This window comes from Lepidothrix coronata, unplaced genomic scaffold (genome assembly GCF_001604755.1).
Source record: "Lepidothrix coronata isolate B3197 unplaced genomic scaffold, Lepidothrix_coronata-1.0 Scaffold51, whole genome shotgun sequence".
In the NCBI taxonomy this organism is placed as follows: domain Eukaryota; kingdom Metazoa; phylum Chordata; class Aves; order Passeriformes; family Pipridae; genus Lepidothrix; species Lepidothrix coronata.
In genome coordinates this window covers 4786713-4812593 of record NW_016690231.1, presented here as the reverse complement: position 1 = coordinate 4812593, position 25881 = coordinate 4786713, and the positions used below count along the sequence as shown (strand labels likewise).

The window sequence follows — 25881 nt, the reverse complement described above, 5'->3', positions numbered from 1 at the left end:
TTTTTTTTTTTTTCCCCGTCCTTCGGAAATTGGAAAAGTTCCTGCGGGAAGAAGAAAAATGAATTTTAAGGAAAAAAATTCTTACAACCTCCCCGTCGGGGAATCGAACCCCGGTCTCCCGCGTGACAGGCGGGGATACTCACCACTATACTAACGAGGACGGCTTATACTCGCTTTCCTGCGCGCCCGGTCATGCCCGAGGTGACGACCTGCTCCACTGCTGCCGTCCTCCGGGAAGTAGTTCCAGCCACAAAATCTTCACCCACCTGAGCGCCTGCGGTGACGCCGGGAGAGCCGCCCCTCGCCCGACGCAGGGACCGCAGCCCCGGCCCCGCTCCGCCCGGCGGCAAAAGCAGGGGTCGTCACCCGCACGGGGAACGAAAAAGCTTCTGCCGAAACCCGGGATCGAACCAGGGACCTTTAGATCTTCAGTCTAACGCTCTCCCAACTGAGCTATTTCGGCGGGCGACAGCGCCCTCGCTGGCCGCGGATACGACCCCGCCCAGTTCCCCCCCCCGGTGCCGCTGCCTGGCCGTGCCGGTCCTCCCGGGCGGGTCCCGCCCCCGCGGCACCAGCGCCCCGTTCCTGGCGTGCCCGGGGGTCGCACACCCCCGGGTACTGATGTCCACTCCGCGGTCCTCGGGCACCCCTCCTGGCACGCCCTGCCCTGGCACAAAACGCAGCACTCCCGGGTCCACCCCGCCCCTCTCGCAGGGGGTGACGGGGCCCGGGGTTCCACTCCACGTCAGAACCCTGCGCGGGGCCGCCCGCAAAAAACGGCGTCCGGGGACAAAACACAGGAGGACCTCCCCGTCGGGGAATCGAACCCCGGTCTCCCGCGTGACAGGCGGGGATACTCACCACTATACTAACGAGGACGGACACACCAAACTAATTTTTTGCCTTGCATTATAACAGTGCAGTCCCGCCCCGGGCGGAGCCGCCGCCGCTCCCGCGGGTGCTGCGGGTCCCGGGGCCCCGCGCGGGGCTGTGCGGAGCGAGGGGGGCGGGACGAACGCGGGAGGAGCGCGGGGCGGGCGCGGTGTGGCCGCCGGGCCCGGCGTGCGGGCGGCAGTGTCTGTTTATCGGCTGTACAGGAGTGTTTCTCATCCAGGGGATGTAGCTCAGTGGTAGAGCGCATGCTTTGCATGTATGAGGCCCCGGGTTCAATCCCCGGCATCTCCACTTTTTGCCCCTGCCTCGTGAAGCCTGCGGGTTTTTTGCTTTCTCTTGCCCCATTTTCTAAATTAGGAGCCACGATTTCCAAATAAGTTCCGTAATGGCGTTTCTTTTTTTCCTTTCCTCCCACAAACAGGGCAGTTTGCAGACTTCTGCTGCAATTCTTGTTAGAGAAAGGCAAGACCCCCCAGCACCCTCCTGCCTGGGGTTATCACAAAACACTGCAGAGCTGCACTGTTTGACTTACAAACAGTGTAAAGGGCTGGATTCCTTCTTGCTCGAGAACAAAAGTTGCTGTTTCATCAGCTTTAGATATTTTTAATGCTTACTTGTGTCCCAGCCTCACCTCTGAAGTGTGTGGGAGCAGTGGGTGAGTGGGAGCAGTGGGAACAATGGACATGCATCCAACCTCTTCTCCAGTTGGACCAAAATTTCTTGTTGTGAAATGAGCAAGTGGTCGAAGTCTGCCCTGCTTCCCAAAACTGGCTGCATTCCCCAAAGTGCTCCAGCCTGTGAAAAGCAGGTGGCTCTCGAGCACCAAGACAAAACAGCCCTGGCCAACCATGTGGCAAAAGCCCCAGGAGATCTGAGTGCCTGCAGCACTATGCCAGGAATGAGGAGAGATTTGAACAAAAAATTTTGGAAGCAAGATTAGTGGATATCCTGGAGAAATGGCAAACTCCTCAAGATGCAGGAAAAGAACCATTAGGACTGCACTGGTTTGGCTGGGCTGGAGTGGATTTCTCCACAGCAGCCCCCTTGCTGCAGTTCTGGATGGGTGACTGACAGTGCTGACACACACCAGTGTTTGTGTCTGGGTCAGGGTCAACCCACCACCAGGCCCAAGGGTTCTGTCTGTGTTTGGATCTGCTGACACATGTGAGGAAGTGCCTACACAGCTCCGAAATTCTGCTCACTGCAGCATCCCACAAAGAAATAATTTCTCCCATTCAAACCAAGAACTTTACATATTTATTACAGTTCATATGACTAATATAGTCCAAAGAGAAACTTCTGATTAAAAAAAAAAATCCATAAAATACAATGGATAAAATTATCCAAACATTAATATTACAAAGTACCAGCCAAACAGCTGGTAGGACTTCTGGGAACATGGAGGACTTCCCAGAAAAAGAGACTAACACCTGGCTCTCTTCCAAAAAGGTATTGCTACAGTTGGTGAGTCCATCTGTGTCAGATTTCCAGGGAAACCCTTGGAAGCTCTCCAAACACCTTGGAGACAAGAAGTCCATCAAGAACAGTCATACTGGTGGCCAGTTCTGGGCGAGGTCATCGTGCATGGCTTCAGGGATCCACTGACGGTAGGCTGAGAGCAAATCTGGAATGGGAGCAGAGTGGTCAGACGGCTCTGGGAGTCAGGGACTGGGGTAGTTTGGCTGGAAAAACAAGGTCCTGTGGGATCACCCCGCTGGGAGCAAGAACCAGCCTTTCACCACTGGGATGGTGCTGGAGCTTGGACACTTGCATGCAGATGTAACAGCATCCAGTGGGGGAGAATGATTGTGAAAGTCATCACTGCATCACTTTGCTGCTGCTTCTATAAAGACCTCTTATAATCTGGTACAAATACTGAACAAAAGCCATTTTACCTGGAAAAAAAATTTCTTTGCAAGAACCAAACACAGGGCATTACTGTTTCTTGTAAGAAAATATCTGGAGCTTATCAAGTGACATTGTCCACTTTTTAAATTATAATTCAACAGTGCTCGAGGTACTCCCCTGATATGACTGATAATTAAGCAAGCAGAACACTTACATTTAGGATTTTTCTTCCATGCAGCCAGTAAAGCATTATGATTATCGCAATTTTCTGCAACCAGAGCCTGCAGGAGGGATTCTGTCCTGGGCTGAAGTCTGAATCAATAAAATGGTGCAATAAAACAATGTTCATTAGCACAGTTTAAGTTGGCTTTCTGAATTCACACTCCATATTTTTAAAAGGCTAAATATAGATGTATAAACACACAACCTCTACATAGAGACGTGCCACTGGCTCAAGAAAGTTCACTCTAAGTAGATTTTTCTCCAACCACAACTTTTTGTGGTTAGAAGTAGCAGCAGGTTGCTCTTATGTCTGCTATGCAGCTGCAGAGCACAAGGTAAAGCAAAAAGGTCCCATGCTGAGCTCTGGATTGACTAAAACAGGGAAACACGTGGTCACTGTAGGACCCTTGGATAACACCAGTCCCTTTTAACGAAGTCTTCCAAAATCCTTCCATCCATCAACTCCCTGAGAATTCACAGACGACTCAGAGAAAGTTTATTTTGGCAAGTCAGAGGAGGATGAGGGGAGAGAAAGGGAGTGACAGCTGACAGCCTTTTGGAGGGTCACAGGTCTCTAAATGTAATCAAACCCACGGTCTGTTGGGAACATGTTTTTGAAAAGAAAGGCAGAATAATTGGCCAAACTGCAAAGAAAAGCAAGGAAAGCAGCAGTGCACATCTGGCCATTCCTTAGAGGTGTGAGCAGTACCTGTGAGCAGCAGAGCAGAGCTCAGTGCCCGGAAGGCTGCGTGTCCTCCCACACTGCCCTCACAGTCACCCAACTCTCCTGAGACACAATTTTTCTTGGTAGGAAAACTAATTTTCCTCGCCCTGCAGTTACAGCCAAGATCACTATCTGCAACACCCTTCCCAGCATTGAATTTTTTTTATTTAAAAAAGAAGTGAAAAGTGTTTGGTGGAGACAACAACCTGAAGTTTGTTTTTAACAACTTACTTGGACCATGTCTTCAGCATTATGAGGGGACTGGACAGCAGGCACTGGCTGTAAGAACCCAGCTTTTTAATGACCTGAAAGATTTTTAAGAACAAGGTAAATTAATTGTTCTGTGGAGACAACCATCCATCACCTAGCACTACTATAAATTTCCATCTCATATTCTCTTTTACCATCTCTTTCCTATCCATATCTCCATACCAGTCTTGTCCTGACTGGCTTGTTAGACAACTCTTGTGCCTCAGAATGGACAAAGACATGAGCTAAAACTTCTTTTCCTTTGCAAAAATGATACTTCAGTTTGGGGGTTTCTTTCATTCAAATACTGATTTTCATGGTTTTTTTTTAATTTTAGAGGTATCTTCCCCAACACACCAACCACAGCAAACTCCTCCATCCACCAGCAAGTTATAAGCAATGGCACACACACACAAAAAAAATTCTCCTCCAGAAGTGGGGCTAAAAACTTATTGATAACATCAAGGAGGTGATGCACCTGGAACACACTCACCTTTCCTTCAAGCAGGAACCTGGCAAAGTATTTGTAGCGATCAATACCTTCTGGATAATCAACTTCCACGGCAGGGAGCTGCCAGCTAACACGATCTGGAAACAAAGATCACACCATGCTTGAAGAGAAGGGCACATTTCCATGGAGGTGCTAAGAGAAGTGGGAAAGACACTGCCACCACCCAGCCTTCACAGGGGGAGCAGCGGGCTCCATAAATTGCCCATTTCAATGGGAAGATGCCAACATTTAAATGCTGTGAACCCCATGGAGCTGTTCAAACCACACTGTTAAGCTCTCTGAACAGCCCAAGCTGAGCTTGGCCTTTCTGGTGTGCTGACAGCCCTGTTAAACCAGCGGTACAGTGACAACAGGGCAGCTCTTGGACAAAACTACTGAGAGACACTTTCAGACACTTACAAAAGACACTCGGTCTGTGACACCGAACTCGGCCTCTCTGGGGGCAGTACGAGGGAGGAGGGTTTTCCAGAGGCTTCCCAAAGTGGCAGTATGGTGGCAACAAGGCAGGAATCCACTCAGGTTCAACTGCAGACACACCTTAGGAGGGAAAACACACACTGAATGCAGGTTTGCTGCCAAGGGCCACCACTCACCAGCAGCCCCACAAGTACACAATCTCATGTCATGATCTCATCTCCAAGGATTCACTTTGTCTCATTTTTCAAGTCAACTTTTTTATGTTGTAAAAAAGCTGTTCAGAGACCAGCAGAGACCAGCCCTGTCAGCTGGTGCACAGCAGCTATTTCAGAAGCTGAGCTTTGCTCCAGCCAATTCTACTATACAAAGAAAAAAAAACAGGCCAATTTATCCCCTGATCCAGATCTAGAAGGCATAAGGATCCAAATCCTAGGAGTCACAACCACTCTATAAGGAGAGCATTTAGTCACTACAGCAGGGAAACACTCTGCCAAGGAATTTTTGAGTTCCTCACCAGACCTTCAGCACAAGCTGGCCCACAGCAGTCTCACCTTTCATGTACAGCTTTGTAGTCTCGACAATTTCTTGATACACCACAAACTCTGGAAGTTCTTTGAACAGAACTGAGCTTGGGTGGATGAACACTGGGTCCTCCAGGAGAGCAGTCTGTAAGGAAGCACAAAAGATTGAAGCAGAGTAAGATGAGTTACTGGCAATCTAATTTCTTGGTTGCATCTAATTTCAGTCTCAGATGTACATTTATATGGTTTCCCTAAGCGATGGAGGTTTTTAATAGCCCCATCATTTTCTGCTTCACCTTCTCTGGAGACATCAAGAACTTTGCAAGATGGACTAATAAACCTTTTCTTAGCTCTTTTAAAACAATTACTATGTGAGGACTGGGAAATTGCAACACTGCAAACTTAAATTCTAAGGAGAGAACTTACAGGCAAGTCAACATAGGCAGTCCCAGTGCTGCACCCAGCCAGAAGTTTTGCACAGGAGTGTCTTTCTGCTATGCAGAGGAGGAGGAATTCAGCCCAGTCCAGCTGTTTACCTTGTACGCATTTTTCCACTTGTCATCCAGAAGCTCTTCTGCCTGAATCCTTCGGGCAACATGATCCCCCAGCCCTGCCAGCACGATCTGCCTCAAGTACGTTGCTTGAGCTTCCGTTGGGGGCTTCATCTTTGGATCTACATAGAGCCCAGCATCTGTGCAGACAGAGTTCACTGCGGGGAGAAAGAGGTGAGATAAGAGTCAATAGGAAAAAAAAATCAGCCCAGTTGATGTGTCACCCCCCTCAAAAGAGAATAAACGCAGCAATTGCTCTCAAAACCCACTTACCTGCTGTTGTCAGCTGCCCTCTCAAGCGCCTGATTTCCAGCATGGCTTTGTATCGGAGCCCGTTCTCTTCACAGAATTTGCGGGTGCACCCAGCGAACTCACAGGCCCCCACTGCCCCTGGGAGTGAACAGATAGGTGGAGAAAATGGCTTAGCTGATCAGTTTTCCTAATTAAACCAACGGTGGGACAGCTCTGACACAGTTAACAAATGCATTTTGCTGTTCCACCCGGGAGCAGCGCTGGCGGGTTGCCCAGAGGAACAGCCTAGAAACTGCACCACTCAACTTGGCCCTACAGCACGAGGATGGCTTTGGTTGTACAAAGCTGAGGGCTCAGGGTGATGGAGGGGAACAGAATGAAGTTAATGGTGAAGGGAAATCAGTACCTAACATCACCATGAGGTCCCCCAGCTTCTGCATCGGCCCCTGCCCAGCCCAGATCTTTTGCATCTGTAAAAACCTCGCTCTCTTCCCCTTCAGCTGGGCTGTCTCTTCCTCACTTACTGCTGGCCTGAAAGAAACACAGAACAGCATCAGTGAGTGCTGTGTGTAAGTGCAGAGGGGCCCCAACGTGAGAGGCATGAGCTGTGAGGGTGATGCCTCCTGTAAGGAGGGTGTCGGGATCACCCACTGACCTGTCAAACTCTTCGAACAGCTCCCGGACGGTCATGGCAGACACGATGGTGATGGTGTAGGGCAGGCAGTTGTGCTGCCTGCTCAATGCCAGCATCTTGGCATAGCGGGGGGCTACAGGAAAAGTGGCCATTATTCTGCCCAGGGGACTAATGGGGCAGCTCAGCTTTGCTGCCAGCTGCTGCTTCAGCCTGGGGAAGGAAGAGGAAACTCATGTAATGAAGTAACGTCTGATTAGAACAAGTCTGTGTTCCTGGTTTTGGCAGCCCAATTAAATTGATGTGTTTTCCTCAGGTTTTGTTATGTGTTGGTTGGAAAGGCTGCGGGAAAGGCTCCTTTTCCTCATGCAGCTCCCACCTGCCCTGCATGGCACACTCCCAGCACAGGCTTTCCCTGCCCGAACATAACTGGGGCCAGTAAAACAAACAAAGGTGATTCAGAGATTGAAATGATGGCAGTTTCTGTACCAAAGCCCACCCTCGGATGCGAGGGCTGAGATGGAAAGGAAGTGGGAGGACAGCAGTGCCCACAGGCTTGACAGAGGAAGAAATTCATGGGGGACCACAGACATTACCTTCCCGTCACAGGGGGTTCCTTCAAGGCACCCAGGGCTATCAGCAACTCCTCAGCTGCTGCAAGTGTTTCCGTGGGAGGTGGTGTTGGGAATGGGAAGTTGACTACCTACAGACATCATGAGAAAAAGCCCATCAGTACATCACTGACACAGCCCACTGAAAAAAGTCTGAATGCAGTAAGAAGCTTTGGAAGGGAGTGAAATTCTCCCCTCTGGTTACATGTGCCAAAGTAAAACATTTAGGATATTTGCCAGGAGCGAGAGGAAAGGACACATAATGGGAGGAAATGCTTAGAACAAGAACATTAGGAAACAGGAATACCAGAGTCACCCTTTGCTGCCACTGATTGCAGGCACCGCCTAGGGCAGGCTGCTCTAAGGTCTAAATTTATGTATTGTGCTTTCTGAAAGTGCTCCAGTATCTCCAAAACACAAACTCCTGTTTGGACAGGGGGTTTTTATACCTCTAAGAACATAAGAAATCACTTACTACCTGAACAAACATGTTTGTTAAGGCCTGTTGGAATTCAGAGCAGCTTCTGCAATTTGCAGAACCAAAATCAAGTCTCAGGATCCTAATTTCTAACACAAGGCACAGACTCAAGCAATGATGACAGAATACATTTCTCTTTGTTTCTGACTCCTAGGGGCAACCACTTTAATGAGTGCTGTAGTACAAAGCCACTTCCACCTCACCTTTTCTATATTTAATGCCTTCATTTGCAGAATCAAGTCTTCTACCGGTCGCTTTGTTATTTCTGGAGCAGAAAATTTCTCAAAGTCCATGAAGACTGCAGAAGAGTATAACCTAGTGGAACAGAAGTGCTGCTTAGAGTCTTAAAAGAAATCTTAACTCAAAACATACGCATGAAAAACTGGCAAGGGATTTTAAAAAAGGCCACTTGTGTGTATTATTTACATAACTATGTCATTATTTATGATGCATATGCCTTATTCACAAGTTAGCTTGGCTTGGAGTTAAATCCATCCAGCCATAGTTAAATCTAATCTGGCCATGGAAATAAGGGTTCTCAGCAAGAGAAAGGCCCTTGAGAAGCCAAACTGTCAAACTGACATCACCAGTTCACGCTTGGCTTTACCTCCCCTTTTGAACCAAGGGCAGGCAAACCAAAACATTCCAAGCAGCAACAGATCCCTGCAAAAGGGGCAGCAGGGCAGGGGAAGCTGGCAAATTCCCACTGACCCTCCAAAGGGCTTTTTGTTTCTCCCCAGCAGGCAGCTGACCTGTAGCAGTGCCCTGGCTCCGTGCGGCCGGCCCGGCCCGCCCGCTGGTTTGCCGAGGCCTGGGATACCCAAGTGACTCTGAACGACGACACCCCGGTGATTTTGTCGTAGAAACGTTTCTTGACCTTCCCACAGTCCACCACGTATTTGATGCCCGGGATGGTAAGCGATGTTTCAGCCACGTTGGTGGCCACAACACACAGTCTGGTGCCAGGAGGAGGAGCCCTGAATACCTACAAGAGACAGATGGGCCTGTGAGGTGCAGCGCCAGCAGCGGAAAAGGGACGGGCAGTCGGCTTGGATGGGCTGCAAAGGGATGACGGTGCATATGGCACTGCAGGGGAAATCCAAGAGTCAGAGCCGAGACTTAACTCTTTGTCTCCAGCTCTAGAGCTCTCTGTCCAGCTCTGTGAATCTTCAGAAACACCCACAGAGGCTCCAGGCAGGGCACACACCATGTTGTGTTCAGACACGCTGTTGTCACTGCCAAAGCCAAGAAGGAACACAAGGATCCGTACAAACTGCCACTTGGCAGCAGGATCCCAACGTGCCTGGGGCCAGGGCTGATTCTGACATGCTGCAGGACTGTCACTTACCATCACTCCCAACCTACTGAACTGGCATATTAGGGAGACCCCAGCCCAAGCAAGGCCTGCCCCAATCCCATCCCAACCTGCCCATTGGGCCACTCAAGTCTGCTCATTGACAGATAGTCCAAGATGGGAATTTCAACTCACTTGTGGCTTTAGACAACGATCACACATATCTATAAGGATCATTTACTCACTGTGGCAATAAATCCTTTACCTTTGCCTGTTTCTCTGGTGCCAGCAAGGAATAGAGTGGGAGCACATACAGGGGGAGGGATGAATCAGATTTCTCATCTGTGAAGAAACAAACCCACATTTCAGTACACAGTACGTCAACTTCCAGGCTTAGTCCCAACATCATCTCCACAAACACCACTTCATCAAAACCAGGAAAGTAATAGGTATAAAGCTGAAACTGGAAAACCTTAACAGCTTTTTTCACAGGTCTGCCGTGGTGTCACATCAGTTCAGCAAAGGACAACCAACTAATGTCATCCATTTCACAGGTAACAGGAGATAAGGGGTTTTTCTTTCATATGGGCCAAACCTTCTTCTGAGTCTCCATCTCCTAAATCCAGGTCAATATCAGACCCTGCAGCATCATCATCAGTGTCAGCATCTCTGTCTTCATCTCCTTCATCCACTGGTACCACAGAGTAATTGTTCAGATCAATTTTGGGGAGCGTCTGAGAAAGACAAGAAAGACAACACAGAGCATGAGGGGGGGGGACAAACAGCACTTTGCATTGCTTTGAAAGCAAAGCTGAGCACTTACTCCAAACATCTGCTGACCTGAAGGTGACAGAAGGATTGCAAGATTTCATTGGTATTTTAAGATTCAGCATTTGGTAACTGTGACAGTTGGGGGGGGGGAAACCCAAGCATTTTAAACAGTATTTTGTGCCAAGCCAAGCTTTTTCACTTAGAAAACGGTGGGAAAGGGTAAAATTTCTTTATTCAAGCCCCTTCAGCTACCAGGATACAATGTCAGTGGACAGTATATCTATAGCACCAAGATCTCCCACTAACAAAGTGCATTCAGGATGGGGGCAGAAGCCAAACACTATCCTTGCTAAGAGATGCATCAGTCCCAATTTTGGGTAACAAACAGTGAGATGAGGAGCAGCCCTGGAGCCAGCAAGTCTGGAACTCCCTCCATTAAAGTTTTAGTGGTCAGTACTCAACCTGAATCCATCTCCTGCCCATAATATCCACAGTGTTAGTTCTCTGCTGCTCCTGATGCAGCATCAGCAGTGTGGGCAGTACTGTTGGAACTCCTGAGGAGACATGTATGCTACTGTTTGCAGGGAGGGACCTGCTCCTCCCTGTCTCTTGGAGGAATTCTACCCATCACACATTACCATAACTTTCCTCCGCTTCCTCGATTTCTTAAATTTTCTCATTTCTTCCACTGAGTCTTCTTTGTCATCCTCTCCCCCTACAAAAAGAGACAGTGGAACAACTGTTAGCTGAGCATGCTTCCCTCTTGGAAAAGGTAGTGGGAGGAGTCTGGTCCCACTCCCACCTTTTTGGGATTGCAAAGTGTCACAGTGTGAAAGAAGCAAATAGTCACACTGAAGGCAGAGGGGAGAGGGATAACACACAATTTTAAGGTTATAATTCCATTTGAGAACTATACAGAGGATCAGCAGCAGCACACACAGCAATTGTATGTCTGGAGGTTTAGGAGGCAACTAGCTCAGCTGTATAAGAATTTTTTTGGAAATTCCAGTATCTGAAAATAACAGTCATCAACAAGCAGCAGCATTTCCACTTTAATTCCCAACAGAGTAAGTGAAGAAATGCAATGGAAGAGATCAATACACAGAAACCTTTTCCCAGGCTCAAACCAGCATAAATTTAACAATCAGTCATGAAAATCATCCACAATGAACCATTTCCCCAATCCTTGTTTTCTGTGTTATTAAAATAAAAGCTTATCTTTTTAGGTGCAAAGCAAACTCACTTGTCAGTGGGATAAATTCAAATTTTAACAGTTTCTATAGCATTACCTGCAGTGTTGTTTTTTTGGTATGGGAAGGCTTTCCTTAGCCTTCTACAGAGAGAGTGAACTTCTGCCTGGCCTGTTAAAAATACCAAAATCCCACCTGCAAGAGAAGAAAACACTAAACCTCAGCACAGGCATTTCATCTTGGAAAGCTTCAGATCTTGTTTTTGATAAAAGACAGGTCAAATATACTGTGAAATAACAAGAAGGGACAGGGTGTTTGACCACATCTGTCTCCTACCACTCTCTCAAGAAGGTAATATAACTATGATTTAGTTGAAGGGTTGCTTTCACAAGAAAAAGCAAAGTAAATAAAACCACCCAGGACTTCATTGAAGGCCCACGTTCAGCTTACAAAAAACCTCACCCCAAAACAAAACAAAATACCCCAAATACTTCCCCCCTTCCCCCTCAAAAAAACAACCCAAAAAATTATAGACATGTGAAGTACAAAGAATTTGAGAGGTTCTCAGCAGTGACCTTACCTGAGGGCAACATTCGATGGATTTTACAGACCTTTCTGAAGCACTCTCCACTGTAATCATCCAGGGGGGTTTTCTTGTTAAAATGAACAGTTACAGGGAATTGCCTTGCATCTACCTGGAGAGGAAACACAAAGAAAGGGTTTGGTTGCTGTCATAGCTCCAGTACAATCACTGCAGTGTTCATGGGACAACTAGGAAAGCTCATGCTCTATTTCTCTTCAGCACTTGGGTTTGGTAGCTACAGAACACCAGACCCATAGAAATTATCAGTGATGTCTGCCCTGAACACCATAAAACCAAACAAGAAACCAAAGCTTTTCTCCCTTTTAGATCATCAACTCAGATTGAGGCTTTCTAGTTCTCCTGAACTTACAGGTTTTTAAGATAATAAGATTCTGCCAGGGCGGTTTTCTGATAAAAGTGGAAAGAAAAACACCCAATCCCAAAAGAAACAATAGCCTAAACAAAATAACTATTTTTAAATTGGTATCTGAAAGATTTCAGCACCAACTGGAAAGATAAAGAGTGCCCCTATTTTGTAACTGGTTTTATAAAGGCTGTACTTGAGCCAGTACATCTGAGGCAGATCTCAGGGAGAAATACAATACCTGAATGATGGGAGGTTTAACAGAAAACAGCCTGTTGTTGTCAGTGAAATCCTCCACACGAAGGGTGGCCGACATGATGATCAGCTTCAGGGGCAGCCCTTTCTGCAGGGACACAAATCTTGTCACTCTGTGCCCCAGATATTTCCTCCCAAGCTCTGCTGTTGGCAGCTTATGCCAGTTCAACGATAAGCATCTTGCTCTCTACCAGGCTGCTGGTATTCAATTATCTAAGTCTCAAACTGGATGTTGCCTGAAAAGTCATCTGTTGGTACTGATATGTACTATTTTCCCCCTTTTTGTAGGCTCTGTGCTTCTTGGATCATACAGAAAGACGAGCACATTATGTGTTATTTCATCATTTCTGTCAGATTTCCATGAACTTCCACACCACAGAGAGTCCCTCCTCACACAGAGCCTCCTCATGGCTAAAATCCCCCTCCCCACACCTGTATCTAATACAGGAACACTGCTCCTCTCACCTTCTGACGAAGGGGCACGATACGAGACAAGAGGCCTATCAAGATATCCGTGTACATACTCCTCTCATGGGCTTCATCAATGATAATGACTTTGTACTTGGAAAGAAGGAAGTCCTGGGAAGAGAAATCAATTTCACCACAGGAAGCCTCAACCAAGGACATCTTTCAGTCAGAACACCCTACAGCTGCACAAACACTGACTCCCCATCCTCACGGCTGCATCTCTCACACATCTGAGCACAGTTTTATGTGTTCACCATACATGAAACAGCCTAGTTCTCAAGAGTCTCTTCTTCACTCTCATTTTGCACAGCAAGATAACCTAATGTTTAGGGACTTGGGCAGGAATATCAAGGGTTGAGATGAAATACACCTCCGGTGCTGAAAGGGATTTTGCTTTGAAAGTTTGGTGGCACATCCATGCAAAGCAACTGGCCTCTCTTCCAGCTACACAAAACAATTCCCTTTTTATAACACTGAAGACAGCAACTTACCTTCTGAATCTCTTTCAGCAGCACACCATCTGTCATGAACTTGATCTGTGTTTCATCTGTAACATTCCCCTCGTATCGGATTTGATATGAAACCACTCTGCGAGGAAACACCCAGGGCACCCACAGGAAAAAGCACAGGGAGAAACAGAAAGTCCGTGACATACACAGAACACCTCAGTGTCACCTTCCAGTGAGGTCTCAGCTGTTTTTCTGCTCACCTGTGTGACAGGTTCATTTCCTTAGCGACTCGCTGGGACATGGACACTGCAGCCACGCGCCGAGGCTCCGTGATCCCGATGATCCCGTTGGAACTAACGGGGCGAAGGAAAGAAAAGGACAGGTTGTTTTTATTAAACTAGGAAAGAACCTAGAAAGATGACAACAGGATTTCTGCTCAGTGGCTCTAGATTAAGCAGCATCACTCACACGGTATCATTTAGATACAGTTAGAAGGAAAAGACAGAAAGGAAGTTTTGCGTTTCCCAAATACATTACATGTGTATTGATCTGAAGATGCATTAGCACAGGAATTTTCCCCCTGCAATTCCAGCTCACTGAACTCCAGTCCCCTTGGGCATCCCTCTGGCATTGGGGTCCATTTCAGAAGAACTCAGGCTGGGGCAGCAGCACAGAAGCTGATGCAGCTCACAGGAAGCACCTTTTGAGGTGCCTGAGCTCATAAATGTTACCGAGTGCCAGATGAACCACAGCTATTTTTAAAGCTATTCTTAAGAAATATACACATTTCCTTGCAGAGGTAAAACCAAACCTCTGAAACTAGAGGATAAATCCCTTCTGCAGGAAACAGGCCAGGGGCTTTCAAGAGAATTTTTACCTTAGAGGTTTGAAAAGATTACTTGTGCAGAGAGACTTCTGCAGGTCAGCCTTATTCCCCTCGGATTTCCTAAAAGCCCACTCAATATGGCCATTACCACTGCACAGGGAAGACCAGATTCAGTTCAGCCATACCAGAAGCGACTGAGCTCTGCTTTAGTTTTCCTAATTCCATCTGCTGGATATAAAAGCAGATTCCTACCTGGCATAACCAGCTTCATAGAGAAACTGAGGCACTTGTGTGGTTTTACCGCTTCCCGTCTCTCCACATATGATCACAATGGGATTCTCATTAATGGCTTCCATGATGACTTGCTCTTCAGCAAGGATTGGAAGTTTTAGTCTTGCTTCCTAAACAATATAAACCACATATTTTAGTTGCATTGTGTCTCGCTGCTTTTTTGTTTTCCTCAGGATTGAAAACTGTTACCTTCCTCAGACCATAAGCCCACAAAAAAGAATTCTGCAAACCTTGTGGCTCGAAAAGCTCTAAACCAGCTAATATAACACCAGCATGTCTGAGAATCAGTCATCAAAACAGCTTCCCAGAAAGCAGCTGGCAAGCCCTGCACTTTTAATTTGTGAAACTTCAGAGTCACTTGAGTTTCTTAATACGGCACTTCAAGGGAAAACTCATTTCACAACTGTCCCAACTGTTCAGACACATGCAGAGTTTTTCCCATTTCTACAGGACGCCCTGCCTACAACAAATGGGATAAAACCATCCAGCACAAGATACAGCACAATGGAGAGCTAAAAGAGACTTCACAAGATTTTCCAGTGAAGGACAATAAAGGATTGCTAATAGATTTTATATATAATACCAGAGACAAACTCTTATATCCTAAAACAAACTGAGTCTTCCTACTGCTAGACCAGACAGGCTTAAAGCTCAGATCTGTACCTGAACAACTTGCCTGAACAAGGGCACTCTGCTGCTGGGCCAGATTAGCAAGAGATGCAAGACAGTGCTACAGTGTCTGCAGGGGCTCAATCCAATGGAAAATACCACCATTCCCAACACCTTTGGCGAGCACTGTACTGTTCACAGAGCCTCACCTGAATCTCAGGAGACCTGTCCACTGGGATGAACACTGCAGGCTTGCAGGATGGTTTGTTGGATGCTCTCTGGGAAGCTGGAGCACTAGGACCAGTTGGAGGCTGTTCAACTACTGCCTTCCTTGCTCCTTCCTCTGGCTTTTCAGCAGAACTCACAGCACTGGCTGAGCACTTCTCAGTTTCTTGTTTCTGCTCTTCCTCCTCCTCCTCAGAGCTACTGGGCTCTTCCTCAGGCTCCAATTCTGAACCTGAGCTGTGCCTTCTCTTGTTGGCACCACTGATGCTCCTGATCTTTTCAGGTACATCAGTCCTTGGCTCCTGTACTACCCTAGAACAAAACATGAACATGTGAACTAGGTTTTGGTCAATATTCTCCATCATCTCAAGCCAGACATGATTTCCACGCGAACCAGGATCTCCATTCCTGGAGGTTTCCACAACTCTGCCAGGTAAAGCCTCAGCTGACCTGATTGCTGTATTTGTATCTAAGCAGGTTCTATCCCGGTATTTATTCATTTCTTCAGATGGCACCTTTGAAGTTTCATTATTTCAACTTCTGCCAAAATACAGCTCTTGATAAATCTAGCAACTATGGACCACATCAGCAGATGTTTTCCAATACCAGAAAAAAATGCTTAAGTAAATGATTAAGTTAAATGTTTATCCACCAATTTTGTAGTTTAGCACAATTTGTAGGAGTTTGCAGATGTAACTCTCACCTACCTTGTCCCCTATGAAAGACCAAGTTCTTTTAACTAATATCCTTTCAAACAAGAAAATATTATCCAGAAAAAACATTATCAGATAAAACCCAGAAAATTATTTCACTCCATTCCAAGAACATGTTTGCAGCAAGAAGAAAAAAAATAAATCAAGGAAAAGCAGCTCAAAATGTTGCTGTTCAACCACAATGGTCCTTCCCAAAAAAACCCCTTACCTTTTAGCCTGATACATGCGCTCCCCAATACCCAGTTTGGAAGTCGTGTACAGGAGTTTCATTTCTGCCTCAGAAGCCTGGACCTCGTTCAGCTTGCTCAGCCACTCAGCTCGCTTTTTGAGGAAAAACAAAAAAATCAGTGCTTACTGTCACCAGGAAATAATTTCATTTCAAGATTTGCACTTGAGCACTACAGGGCGTGCTCTGTGCTCTGGCAAATCCTGCTGTGAAGTTGTAAAGACCTTCCTGCTGTTATATGGTCAGACCTCCCCGATGAAGATTTCAGCTCTACACCAGAGCAAAAATAGAAATGGGGACTTGACATCACTGCAGTGAGCAGCTCAGCTGCACCCTTCGAACACAGGGGAGAAAATGGATTTGAACTAACGTGCTGGAATGAGGGCTGGAGCAATGGGAGCCTCCCTTCAACTCTCCCATGTGGGACTAGCAGGGGGTCAGGCAGCCACAGTTTTAAAGTACCTCCAAAACCAGAGTTCCTTTGTCAAAGCATCATTCAGACACTAAAAAGAACAGGAATTTTGCCTGGAAAGGTTTTGTAAAGAAAGAATGCTCTATTTCCATACAGAAAAAATACAAAAGCTAGAAATAAGTATTTCAGGAGCACCAGCAGAAGTAGAATAAGGGGTGCATCAAACTTTTCATTTTGGAGCAGGACAAAGCTGCTCATACAACCCACTTCATGGAATGCTTTTAAAATGTAATCATGTCATTGACTCTGCCAGCCACTTGTCTACTTCCCAACACTTGTCTACGTGGTCAGGAATGGGAACCCGAGCCAGAAATGGTGTGTTCCTGCAGCACCTGACTCACTGGGAGGGAGGGCAATGCTCTTCACCACTGGAGCTGCACTCACGAGCCCATGGGTGGTGCATCTTCAACACAATGCCCAGCAAAGGGGTGGCTGGTGCTGTTGTAACATAAACTTCAGCACCTGCATGTCTGTGAGTTCTGCTCATCATCATCCCATTTTCCACGCACCGATATTAAATTACCACTTTAAGAGAATGACGAGCCTGGAGTTGCCAGCAAAGCAACAACATACCTCTTTTTTCTTCTCCTTCTGCTCCAAGACTTTCTGCAGGTTTTTCTTCTGTTTCTTGCTCAGGGGTTTCTTCTGCTTTTGCACAACACAGGCAGATTTTTTCTTCTTTGCTTTTTTTGCTGGCAGGACCAGGGCATTGCTTTCATCAATTCCCTTCAGCGTTGCTCCATCTGAAATCAAGTCTTTGATTATTCACCAGCGCCAGATGGACTATTTTCAGCACACTGCTTAACAGCCTTATCACACACCAGGACAGATTTTGGAGTTTCAAACAAACACAACCCTCGTGTCCAGCCAAAAAAAATCCTGCAACATCAGCAGGGGCAAAAGACCACAAAACTGTGGATTAAATAACCCTGAGCTTACTATAGCCCTGAGGGAAATTTTCCATGACTTACGTAACAACACTCTGCAATTTTTGTCTTTTTACTCAATTCCCCAGGATCAGGGGGCAGGGGGGCAGCACAAGGCACAGTGTGCCTTGGGGTGACCCTGCAGTCTCCTGCCTTGCCCAGGCACCAGTGAATTTTAATGCTAAAAATCTGCATTCTGAAAAATCAAAATAGTATAATAAACGTGGGGTTTTTTTAAAGATAACATTTGAGAATGCAAATGTTAAACATAAAATCACTTTAAATAATTGCTTTAATAAATAATGGAACCACTGGTTGTCCTGAGTTGGAAGGGACCCCGCAAGGATCATCGAGTCCAACTCCTGAATTCCCTGAACGCAGTAATGCTCCAACAGAGCTGTTAATGCAAAGCCTGCAAGTCACAGAATCACCGAGGCTGGAAAAGGCCTCTGGGATCATCGAGTCCGACCTGTGGCCGAACACCACCCTGTCAGCTGGACCATGGCACCAAATGCCACATCTCTGGGCAGCGCGTTCCAGGGAGATCCTTTAAAATAACATTAATGCTTCCAATAAAAGCATAATAAAAATATAGCAAAGGCATGACAGTAACTCCAATCTTAGCAACTCTGCGGCCCCTTCAGCCCGAGTTCTCAACAACGAATACAACGCCCGGGAGGAACCGGGCCGGGTCCCGCCGCACCTCCCAGCTCCAGCGGCAGCTCCAGCGGCTCGGCGGGCGGCGGCGGCGCGGCGCCCTGCGGCAGCCGGGCCTTCCAGTTGTGCCGGCGGCGGGCACGGCCCATGGTGGCGGACACACGACGCACGACTGGTCGCGACACACGACAGGACCCAGCGGCGACCCACGTGCGGCTCCTGCGGCCGCCACTTCCGGGGGGCGCGGGGGTCTCGCGAGAAGGGGCGGGGCCGGGCGCGCGCAGGCGCAGGGCTATCCCGCGGAGAGGCCCCGCCCCCTCGGCGCTCAAGGGCCCCAAAACCGCGCCGGGACCCCCCAAAGCCACCCCATCCCACCCCATCCCATCCCGGGATCTCCCACCCCGCGCAGCCTCACCAGGGACTCGCTGCTCAGTGGAAAGTCTCAGTAAACATTTATTCGAAGCTTTGCCACACAATACCATTAAGTTGATTTGTGAGATTTTTGTTCTAACAAATACTGAACTACGGAGTACACGGGTTTGGCTGGTCCGATAATAAATAAATAAAGGCATGTTAAAGCTCGGTAAAAAATGAGTCTGGTACATTTGTAGCTACTTAACAGTATTATCAGCAGAATCTCGTATGTCTCTAGGATTGTATGTCAGAAGTGAACACAGAGCATCTCTTCAGACCAAATCGTTTTCACATGAACAATTGTACAAACTTAAACACTGTGAAAGCTGATGTACAAAACGGTGTGAAATCACTACCATCAGTGCTAACAATGAGTGCTACCACAGCAAATATAACTTCTCATCAAAAGGAAAAGGGCGTTTTTTACATGTGCTGTCATCACAGGTCGATGGAATTATCCAAAAAGTTTAAAATACATGCGGATACAATAAAACCTTTTATTTTCCAACCCAGACAAAGAGAACTCATGGTCACTTATGCCATTAGCTGCCAAATACGGATCAGTACATGAGGCAAATCACACTTAAAACACCTCTACACCACCGAAGCTAAGGTTGATACTGGTCTATTTTCCACACTGACGATGCAACGAGTCTTGGAAAAGCAAATCACAATGTGAAGGACGGGCTATAAATACAGCACTGAACTACACCAGGTTTGTACACAGCACTCTGACACCCAAAACCACTGTGAAAGCGCCACATTCCATACAACACATCGGTTATCTACAGCTGGAGGTGCTGCTGCAGACGTCAGCTCTGCAAAGATGGGAGCGCATGGAAAAACACTACAGGAGTTTCAAATATTAGGTCCTAAAGCACGCAGGTTTAAACACTCCAGACCCAACGGATCTCCCATCCTGGACAGCCTGGAGCCCCTCCTCAGCCAGTTACACGGGGTGATGTTCTTTGCAGGGGAAGGTCCATGAGCAGGATCCATTCCGGAGGAGCAGCCGGATGGGATATCCCCACACCCAGCTGGTCCCAGGTCACCTGTGCCCCCTCAGCAGCAGCTCAGGAGGGCCACGGCTGTGACAGGAGCGCACAGACATCACTCCCCTCTCTCTGTTTTGCTGGATCCCAGTGAAAGGAGGGAGCTGCGAGGTTTGGTCCAGTCCCACCTCTGCCCCCAGCCCAAGCGAATCCATCAACTCCCAGTCTTGGTTTGTCCGTGGGTGACAAGGCAAGACCTGCCTGGCTCTGGGACGCTCCTACCAATGGCAATACAAAAGCAGTGCAACCACTGGCACGGGTTCTAAAAAACAGCAAAAACCTCCATGGATAAACTAGATGGCCTGGTATGGAAAATACTTGTAAAAGGTTATTTACAAAAGTTGAAAGAGATTAAATACAATACCACATTCATGTCCCAAAAGCGCTTTCACTACAGTGCATGTTTAAAAATACAGAGCATTTTTAAAGTATATATATATATATATATATATTGAAGATTAGATTGTGCTTTAAAAAATCATTACTTCTGAATTTGACTAATGTGAAAACTGAGTGCTGGGAAAAATACTGATTAAAAATACCCAATTTTATATATACCACTTTTGACATAACATTTTGCTATACATGGGATGCAAGTAAATATAAAAATACTTTTTTTCAAGCAGCAGGGTGATCAAAATCAAGAGTATTAATATAGGAGGGCTGATTTTACAAAACTAAGATAAATGATTAGAGCAAGACAGGGAGAAACTATAATCCAAATTAACTTTTATATAGTATTTCTAAAGAAATCTTTATAATAGACAACTCTTAATATATAAATGATTCAGTATTTTTAACTTCAACGTTAAATATGGATTACATAAAATACAATCTATGCAAACTGACTCATGCACATAGTCCTAAGAAGGCGATGGAGCTGCTGACACGAGCGAGGTTTGCAGACTTTGGTCCTCAGGCCTTAAATTTAACAAAACACATCAAGACCTGACAAGCTGTGCTAGTCAATTCCTAGTTTCCAGGTTGGTGTTTTAGCCTAGTCTTCTGTGCACAACAGTAGGCAAAACTGAGTTTACAGGGAAGACTCTGTAATACTATGGAAAATGAGCTGGAAAAAGGAATACATTGTATTTTATATTTTCAGCTTTACAAAGCGGACTACTTGTTGCCATAGTCCTTATCTTAAGTTGTGAAAACCAGTTATTTTACAACTCTAAATGTTGTATTTCTCAATAAATGGTGTGCAGGGGGATTTACAGGTGACATAAAAAACTAAAATGGATTCCAACCGTGCCAAGTGCATATGAACTTCAACTGTGTTGAACTCAAGTGATCACCGTTCGGAGTAAAGGCCATTAACATGGATTTTAAAAATAACCCCTCATGTAAATGTCACATACAGACCCAAAGAGGTTAGGCAAGTAACACACATTCTAAGAAGAACATTAAACTTCAGCATAAAGAGAAAAATAAATTTGCCCAACAGTTACATTCAGTTAAGCATCACATCCAGCAAAAGTTCTGCCCAACGGAACAAGAGGACAAAGGCCAAGCCGTGCTTAGCTGCCCTGGCCTGTCCTACTGGCACTCACAGGCATGGAGAGGAGAACCTCCTCATACTTGTTCCCTTGCTTTGTAGCCAGGCCCTATCACAGACCAATTTTTTGTTGCGTTTTTTTAATGTAATTTTATGTTTAGACCCTATGGAACACAGAGTGCTTCAGCTGTGGTCCCTTCCACCTCTCATGGTATCAGTGCTCATCACTACGGGTCAGTGCTTCCCCTCCCTCCCCACATCTCTATCCTCCAATGCTGTTGTTCCCAGGTCAAACCACGTTCCTGACTTCCTTCCCTGAGGTTACCTTTGTTTCACTGCATTTCAGCAAACCGTTCACAAAGCCAGTGATACTCTACCAAGTCAGTCAGTTCTAAGTTACAAATATAGAAATCCTGCAAAATAAAATTGCTTCAAAGCTCCACCGCTTTGAAATAGAACCATTTCCTACACCCTCCTCATAAGGTGACTCACTTTCCCCAAAACCTAATGAGGACACAGACTTCAAGCAAAAAGCTCCTATAAAACTATTACAATTTTAGAAAAAAATCCAGATCTTCCTGAAGATAATTTATTGCCGCTTATTGGTCCTGAGAAAGCTTTAAGCAACAATACATTTGCACGTGTTTTAACTGCTGCCTTTTCTGAGAAAGTACGTGGGTCCTGAGATTAAAAATCATGTTTTAGTCTATGCATTTATGCTTGGAAAATGCTTCACTGTGCAGATCAAATATGAATTACAATTTGTCACGCTACGTCTTTTCCCTCTGTGCCAATTCATTAAACCAGACTTCCTTTCAGACAGCAAATTAAAGGTCTTGAGATGAAATGCAATGAAAAAATGCCACGTGTGTTTTTCAATTCCTCCCATTGGACTGGCATTTAAGGACTTCAAATCTTCCTTCTCCCTCATTCCCCACCTCCTATTAAAAGCTATGGTGTGAATTTTTTGGCCTGGATACCAGAAAATTCCTCATCTGATACTCTATGAAAGGCAACTTCAAGGCAATGAAATAAGCCAACAAAAACACAAAAACATTCACAACTTTGAAAAAAATAAAAACGTGGACCCACAGCAGATACTTCTCAATGGAAGTGCTTGGTAGCTTGAGTTTTTTGTTGGTTTTTTTTTTTAACTTTTAAAGTGTCAAATTTGCATATGTTTAGCTGAATTTCAATATTTGAAAGACTACTCAATTTGCTTTTATAAAAACTTTACAAAAGATGTTTTTAAGTGCTTGTAAAAGTAAGCGTTTATCTACTGAGAAAATTCTAGTACTGGATAAAACTCTGAATATACAGCTGAATTTTGTAAATGTTTTTCTTTCTCCTACAAGTTTAATGGCTGAGTGTATAATCTAGATAAATTAGTCTCACACATGATGAAAAGTTATAACTTTGCACACTTTTTACCATGTGACGTTTTTGTTGCTTTGTAACTTTGAATGAGACAGTGCTTAGGAATTTTCTGGAGCTGGTGTACAGTGGTCTGCAGGGGCTGGTTCATTGCTCGCTGCCCCTGTCCAGGTTCTCAATCACCCTGGAAAGGCGGATGCTCAGCAGTCTGATCTGACTCTCCAGGTGGTCCATCTTCTCCTCCAGGCTGCTGTTGTTGTTTCTTCTCCAGTAAAATCCAACCGGCCCCGTCATGAAGTAAACGGCGACGACGAAGCAGAGCGGCAGGACAGCGTGTTCCGGATCGCCCTCGTACTTCTGGAGGATGTACACGCACGACAGGGTGAACAGGGCAACCCTCGCAATCCAGAAAAACCGACCAAACAGCATGTGCAGGAGATAGAAGAAGAATCCAAGGAAGAGAGATAGAAACCAATAGGCAAGTAAAATGGCACCGATCAGCAGGAGGGCACGGGTCGGGTTGTTGGCAATTGCTGCTGGGCTGAAATAATGAGTCAGGTTGGAGGCTGAAAAACAAAGGAAAATGTACAGAATGTTAATGAGGGCAGGCTGCAGTGGTACAGGGAGAAACACGAGCACAGCTCCAAAAGGTCAGTCCCCCACAGCAGCGGGGTCATGGCTGTGTTTTCTAAAGTGAGGGGTAAAACTGGTTTATCCGTTTCTGGAGGGACCTTCTTCAAATTACTGGGTGACAAGTTCATACTGGGGCTATAGATCCTGCTTTGTAAAAGTTATATTCTAATGGCTCTCAACTGTGTCTTTCCTTCCTCTAGTCCTCCTTGATTTCCCTGCACCATTCCTGGCTGCATGAATCCATCTAATGATGATACCAAGAAATCAACCATGACTTGTAAGTCATTTTACAGACATCCTACAGATACATATAGAGAAATGGAATGGTTGAGTTCAGTCTTCTTGTTCAAAGGTACTCATAGCAAAATCAAAGCCACATAAGCAGATAGAGACACTGCTGATGAATGTTTAACGCAGCATGATAAAATGATTTTCCCATTTGCTTGTAAACACTGACACAAGCTGAGACAGTTCAAGGGTAAACAGGCATCACACTTACCATCAATTCCAAGAACATCTAACAAATCAGTCCATATTCTCCAGAATGTGTCCATTAATACATCCACCCCATTCACAAACCTCTCTGTCAACCTTGAGAAAAACTGAGAAATAAAATTGAAAATTAAAAAAATCCTCAATTCCTAGAAACATACTTTGAGACTTACTAGTCATAAGTAGAATTATAATCCATTAAGCAAGAATTGCAGGTTATTTTGTAGTCCCCAAGGGAAAAAAAAGTAATTTTGTAATTTTTTTTAACTCTGTGAATCTTAAATTTGCATATTACAATTATCCTTAGTGTAGGTATTTGGGCATGTAAATGTATATGTTGGCAGCATTTAAAACTGCACTTTATGGGCTTTACTATTGTTCTGAAGTTTAGAGATAACACAATCACTAGCAATTGGTAAATCAAACCAGGGAATTAGTTTTATCGAGGAACTGCGAGATGTCCCCAGCACCACGCACAAACGTCTCAAGTGTACTCGTAGGTCAATTCAACAGTATTTATTACTTCTTCCTACTGCCTGAGGGAAGGAGGAACAGAGAATCAGGTCTTGCACACGCCTGATTTCCTGCAAGTTCCTACGGCCCTACAAGCGCAGGATGCTCTGCTGATGCAGAGAGACCGGATTTCAGCTGAAGGGCTCCCCACCGACAGCGGGCTGCCCTGGCCGTCTCCCCCACCTAAAACAACCCTGATTTAGAGATTTCCCTGACAATTTTTCCCAGACCGCCGCAAGCCTCGGCTGCCGTTTCCCTCCGCGAAGCGCCGTTCCAGCCGTTCCGCCGCCTCACCCGCACAACGACGAGGCCGCGGCGGGTCCCACCGCGCCGAGGGGCGATGGGGGAGCGCGGCTGTGCCCCGAGAGCCGCCGGGTCACCCCGGGGGGCGCAGCGAGGAAGCGAAGGAAGCGCGGGAGGTGTGCGGGGCGGGGGGGGGGAGAGCAGCGCCCGGCGCCTCACCTTCTGCAGGGCCCGCACGTTGTCCTCGCCGAAGAGGCCGCTGACGCCCTGGTAGAGGCCGCTGGCGGCGCGGCGGAGGCTGTTCTGGCGGTCGCCGCCGCGGCCCCGAGCGGCCTCGGCGCCGGGTCCCGCCGAGCCCCAGAGCAGCAGCAGCAGCAGCAGCAGCGAGAGCAGCGCCCGCCGCGCCGCCGCCATGGCCGCCCCGCTGCGCCGCCGCCGCCGCAGCGCCGCCCGCGGGACCCGCGGAGCAACGGCAGCGTGAGGGACGGCGGGTGAGGCGTGAGGGACGGCGGGTGAGGCGGGCGGGGCTGCCCGCGCGGGGACTGATGGAAATCGCGAAACGATCGCTGGGGTTGGGAGAGATCGCTGAGGGAACCGGGGGGAGCGTGGCCAGCGCGTAGAGGTGATCCTACCCCTCTGCTCGGCCCTGCTGAGGCACGTCTGGAGGGCTGTGCCCAGCGCTTGGGCTCCTCTGTACGAGGAAGATAATGAGCTGCTGCAGAGAATCATAGAATCACAGAATCATAGAATCATAGAATCAGCTGGGTTGAAAGGGACCTCCGACATCATCAAGTCCAACCCTTGATCCAACCCCGCTGTGGTTCCCAGACCATGGCACTAAGTGCCACATCCAGTCTTATCTTAAAAACCTCCAGGGACAGAGAGTCCACTACTTCCCTGGATAGCCCATTCCAATATCTGATTACCCTCTCTGTTAAGAAATTCTTTCTAATATCTAACCTAAACCTCCCCTGGAACAGCTTAAGACCATGCCCTCTTGTCTTGCTGATGGTTGCCTGGGAAAAGAGACCAACCCCCACCTGGCTACAACCTCCTGTCAGGGAGTTGTAGAGAGTGAGGAGGTCTCCCCTGAGCCTCCTCTTCTCCAGGCTGAACAGCCCCAGCTCCCTCAGCCTCTCCTCACAGGATCTGTGCTTGAGTCCCTTCACCAGCCTTGTTGCTCTCCTCTGGACCTGCTCCAGGACCTCAATATCCTTCCTGAACTGAGGGGCCCATTGTATTTTATCTCAAAATCAGGAATAACACTATTTTTCACTTACAATAATTCAGGTTGAAATCTCCCTGTGCAGCCCCCCCACTCCAAAAGGTCTATTCAAGTCTCTTGCTGTGTCCAGCCTGCCCTGGGATTTAACTTCTCCCAGTCCACTACCAGTTCCCAGATTTAACCTCTTCCACCATCCCATCTGTCACAGT

General features: G+C 46.8%; 2 protein-coding genes and 4 non-coding genes across 6 annotated transcripts; 1 reads left to right on the top strand and 5 right to left on the bottom strand.

The window, feature by feature from the left end:
- Nucleotides 1–88: 88 nt before the first annotated feature.
- TRNAD-GUC lies at nt 89–160 on the bottom strand. Its single transcript has one exon. It is a non-coding gene; the product is annotated as a tRNA-Asp (tRNA).
- Nucleotides 161–390: 230 nt separating this feature from the next.
- TRNAF-GAA lies at nt 391–463 on the bottom strand. The gene has a single exon. It is a non-coding gene; the product is annotated as a tRNA-Phe (tRNA).
- A 343-nt stretch (nt 464–806) lies between these two features.
- Nucleotides 807–878, bottom strand: TRNAD-GUC. The gene has a single exon. It is a non-coding gene; the product is annotated as a tRNA-Asp (tRNA).
- A 235-nt stretch (nt 879–1113) lies between these two features.
- On the top strand, nt 1114–1185 carry TRNAA-UGC. Its single transcript has one exon. It is a non-coding gene; the product is annotated as a tRNA-Ala (tRNA).
- A 951-nt stretch (nt 1186–2136) lies between these two features.
- Nucleotides 2137–18392, bottom strand: DHX37 (DEAH-box helicase 37). Its single transcript, XM_017815522.1, has 27 exons — nt 18275–18392; nt 17219–17388; nt 16156–16268; nt 15219–15546; nt 14362–14510; nt 13544–13636; nt 13326–13422; nt 12832–12945; nt 12353–12454; nt 11745–11859; nt 11264–11359; nt 10613–10689; nt 9799–9937; nt 9469–9545; nt 8662–8894; nt 8113–8224; nt 7417–7523; nt 6845–7033; nt 6596–6720; nt 6211–6327; nt 5923–6095; nt 5417–5531; nt 4848–4985; nt 4431–4525; nt 3920–3993; nt 2957–3054; nt 2137–2518 (listed from the first exon to the last, which is right to left on the bottom strand). The coding sequence occupies exons 1-27, from the start codon at nt 18375–18377 to the stop codon at nt 2442–2444; spliced, it is 3426 nt and encodes a 1141-aa protein (XP_017671011.1). The 5' UTR covers nt 18378–18392; the 3' UTR covers nt 2137–2441.
- Nucleotides 18393–18657: 265 nt separating this feature from the next.
- BRI3BP (BRI3 binding protein) lies at nt 18658–24872 on the bottom strand. The gene is made up of 3 exons (XM_017815594.1): nt 24667–24872; nt 23699–23801; nt 18658–23132 (listed from the first exon to the last, which is right to left on the bottom strand). The coding sequence occupies exons 1-3, from the start codon at nt 24859–24861 to the stop codon at nt 22714–22716; spliced, it is 717 nt and encodes a 238-aa protein (XP_017671083.1). The 5' UTR covers nt 24862–24872; the 3' UTR covers nt 18658–22713.
- Nucleotides 24873–25881: the final 1009 nt, after the last annotated feature.

Excerpts from the sequence above, each read along its gene's own strand:
- DHX37 (XM_017815522.1), bottom strand. The coding sequence starts at position 18,377 with ATGGGCCGTGCCCGCCGCCGGCACAACTGGAAGGCCCGGCTGCCGCAG. Across the intron at positions 17,389-18,274 it reads GCTGCCGCTGGAGCTGGGAG|ATGGAGCAACGCTGAAGGGA; the intron begins GTGCGGCGGGAC and ends ACTTGATTTCAG. Across the intron at positions 3,055-3,919 it reads ATGCTGAAGACATGGTCCAA|ACTTCAGCCCAGGACAGAAT; the intron begins GTAAGTTGTTAA and ends TTATTGATTCAG.
- BRI3BP (XM_017815594.1), bottom strand. The coding sequence starts at position 24,861 with ATGGCGGCGGCGCGGCGGGCGCTGCTCTCGCTGCTGCTGCTGCTGCTG. Across the intron at positions 23,802-24,666 it reads ACGTGCGGGCCCTGCAGAAG|TTTTTCTCAAGGTTGACAGA; the intron begins GTGAGGCGCCGG and ends TTTATTTCTCAG. Across the intron at positions 23,133-23,698 it reads AGATGTTCTTGGAATTGATG|CCTCCAACCTGACTCATTAT; the intron begins GTAAGTGTGATG and ends TTTGTTTTTCAG.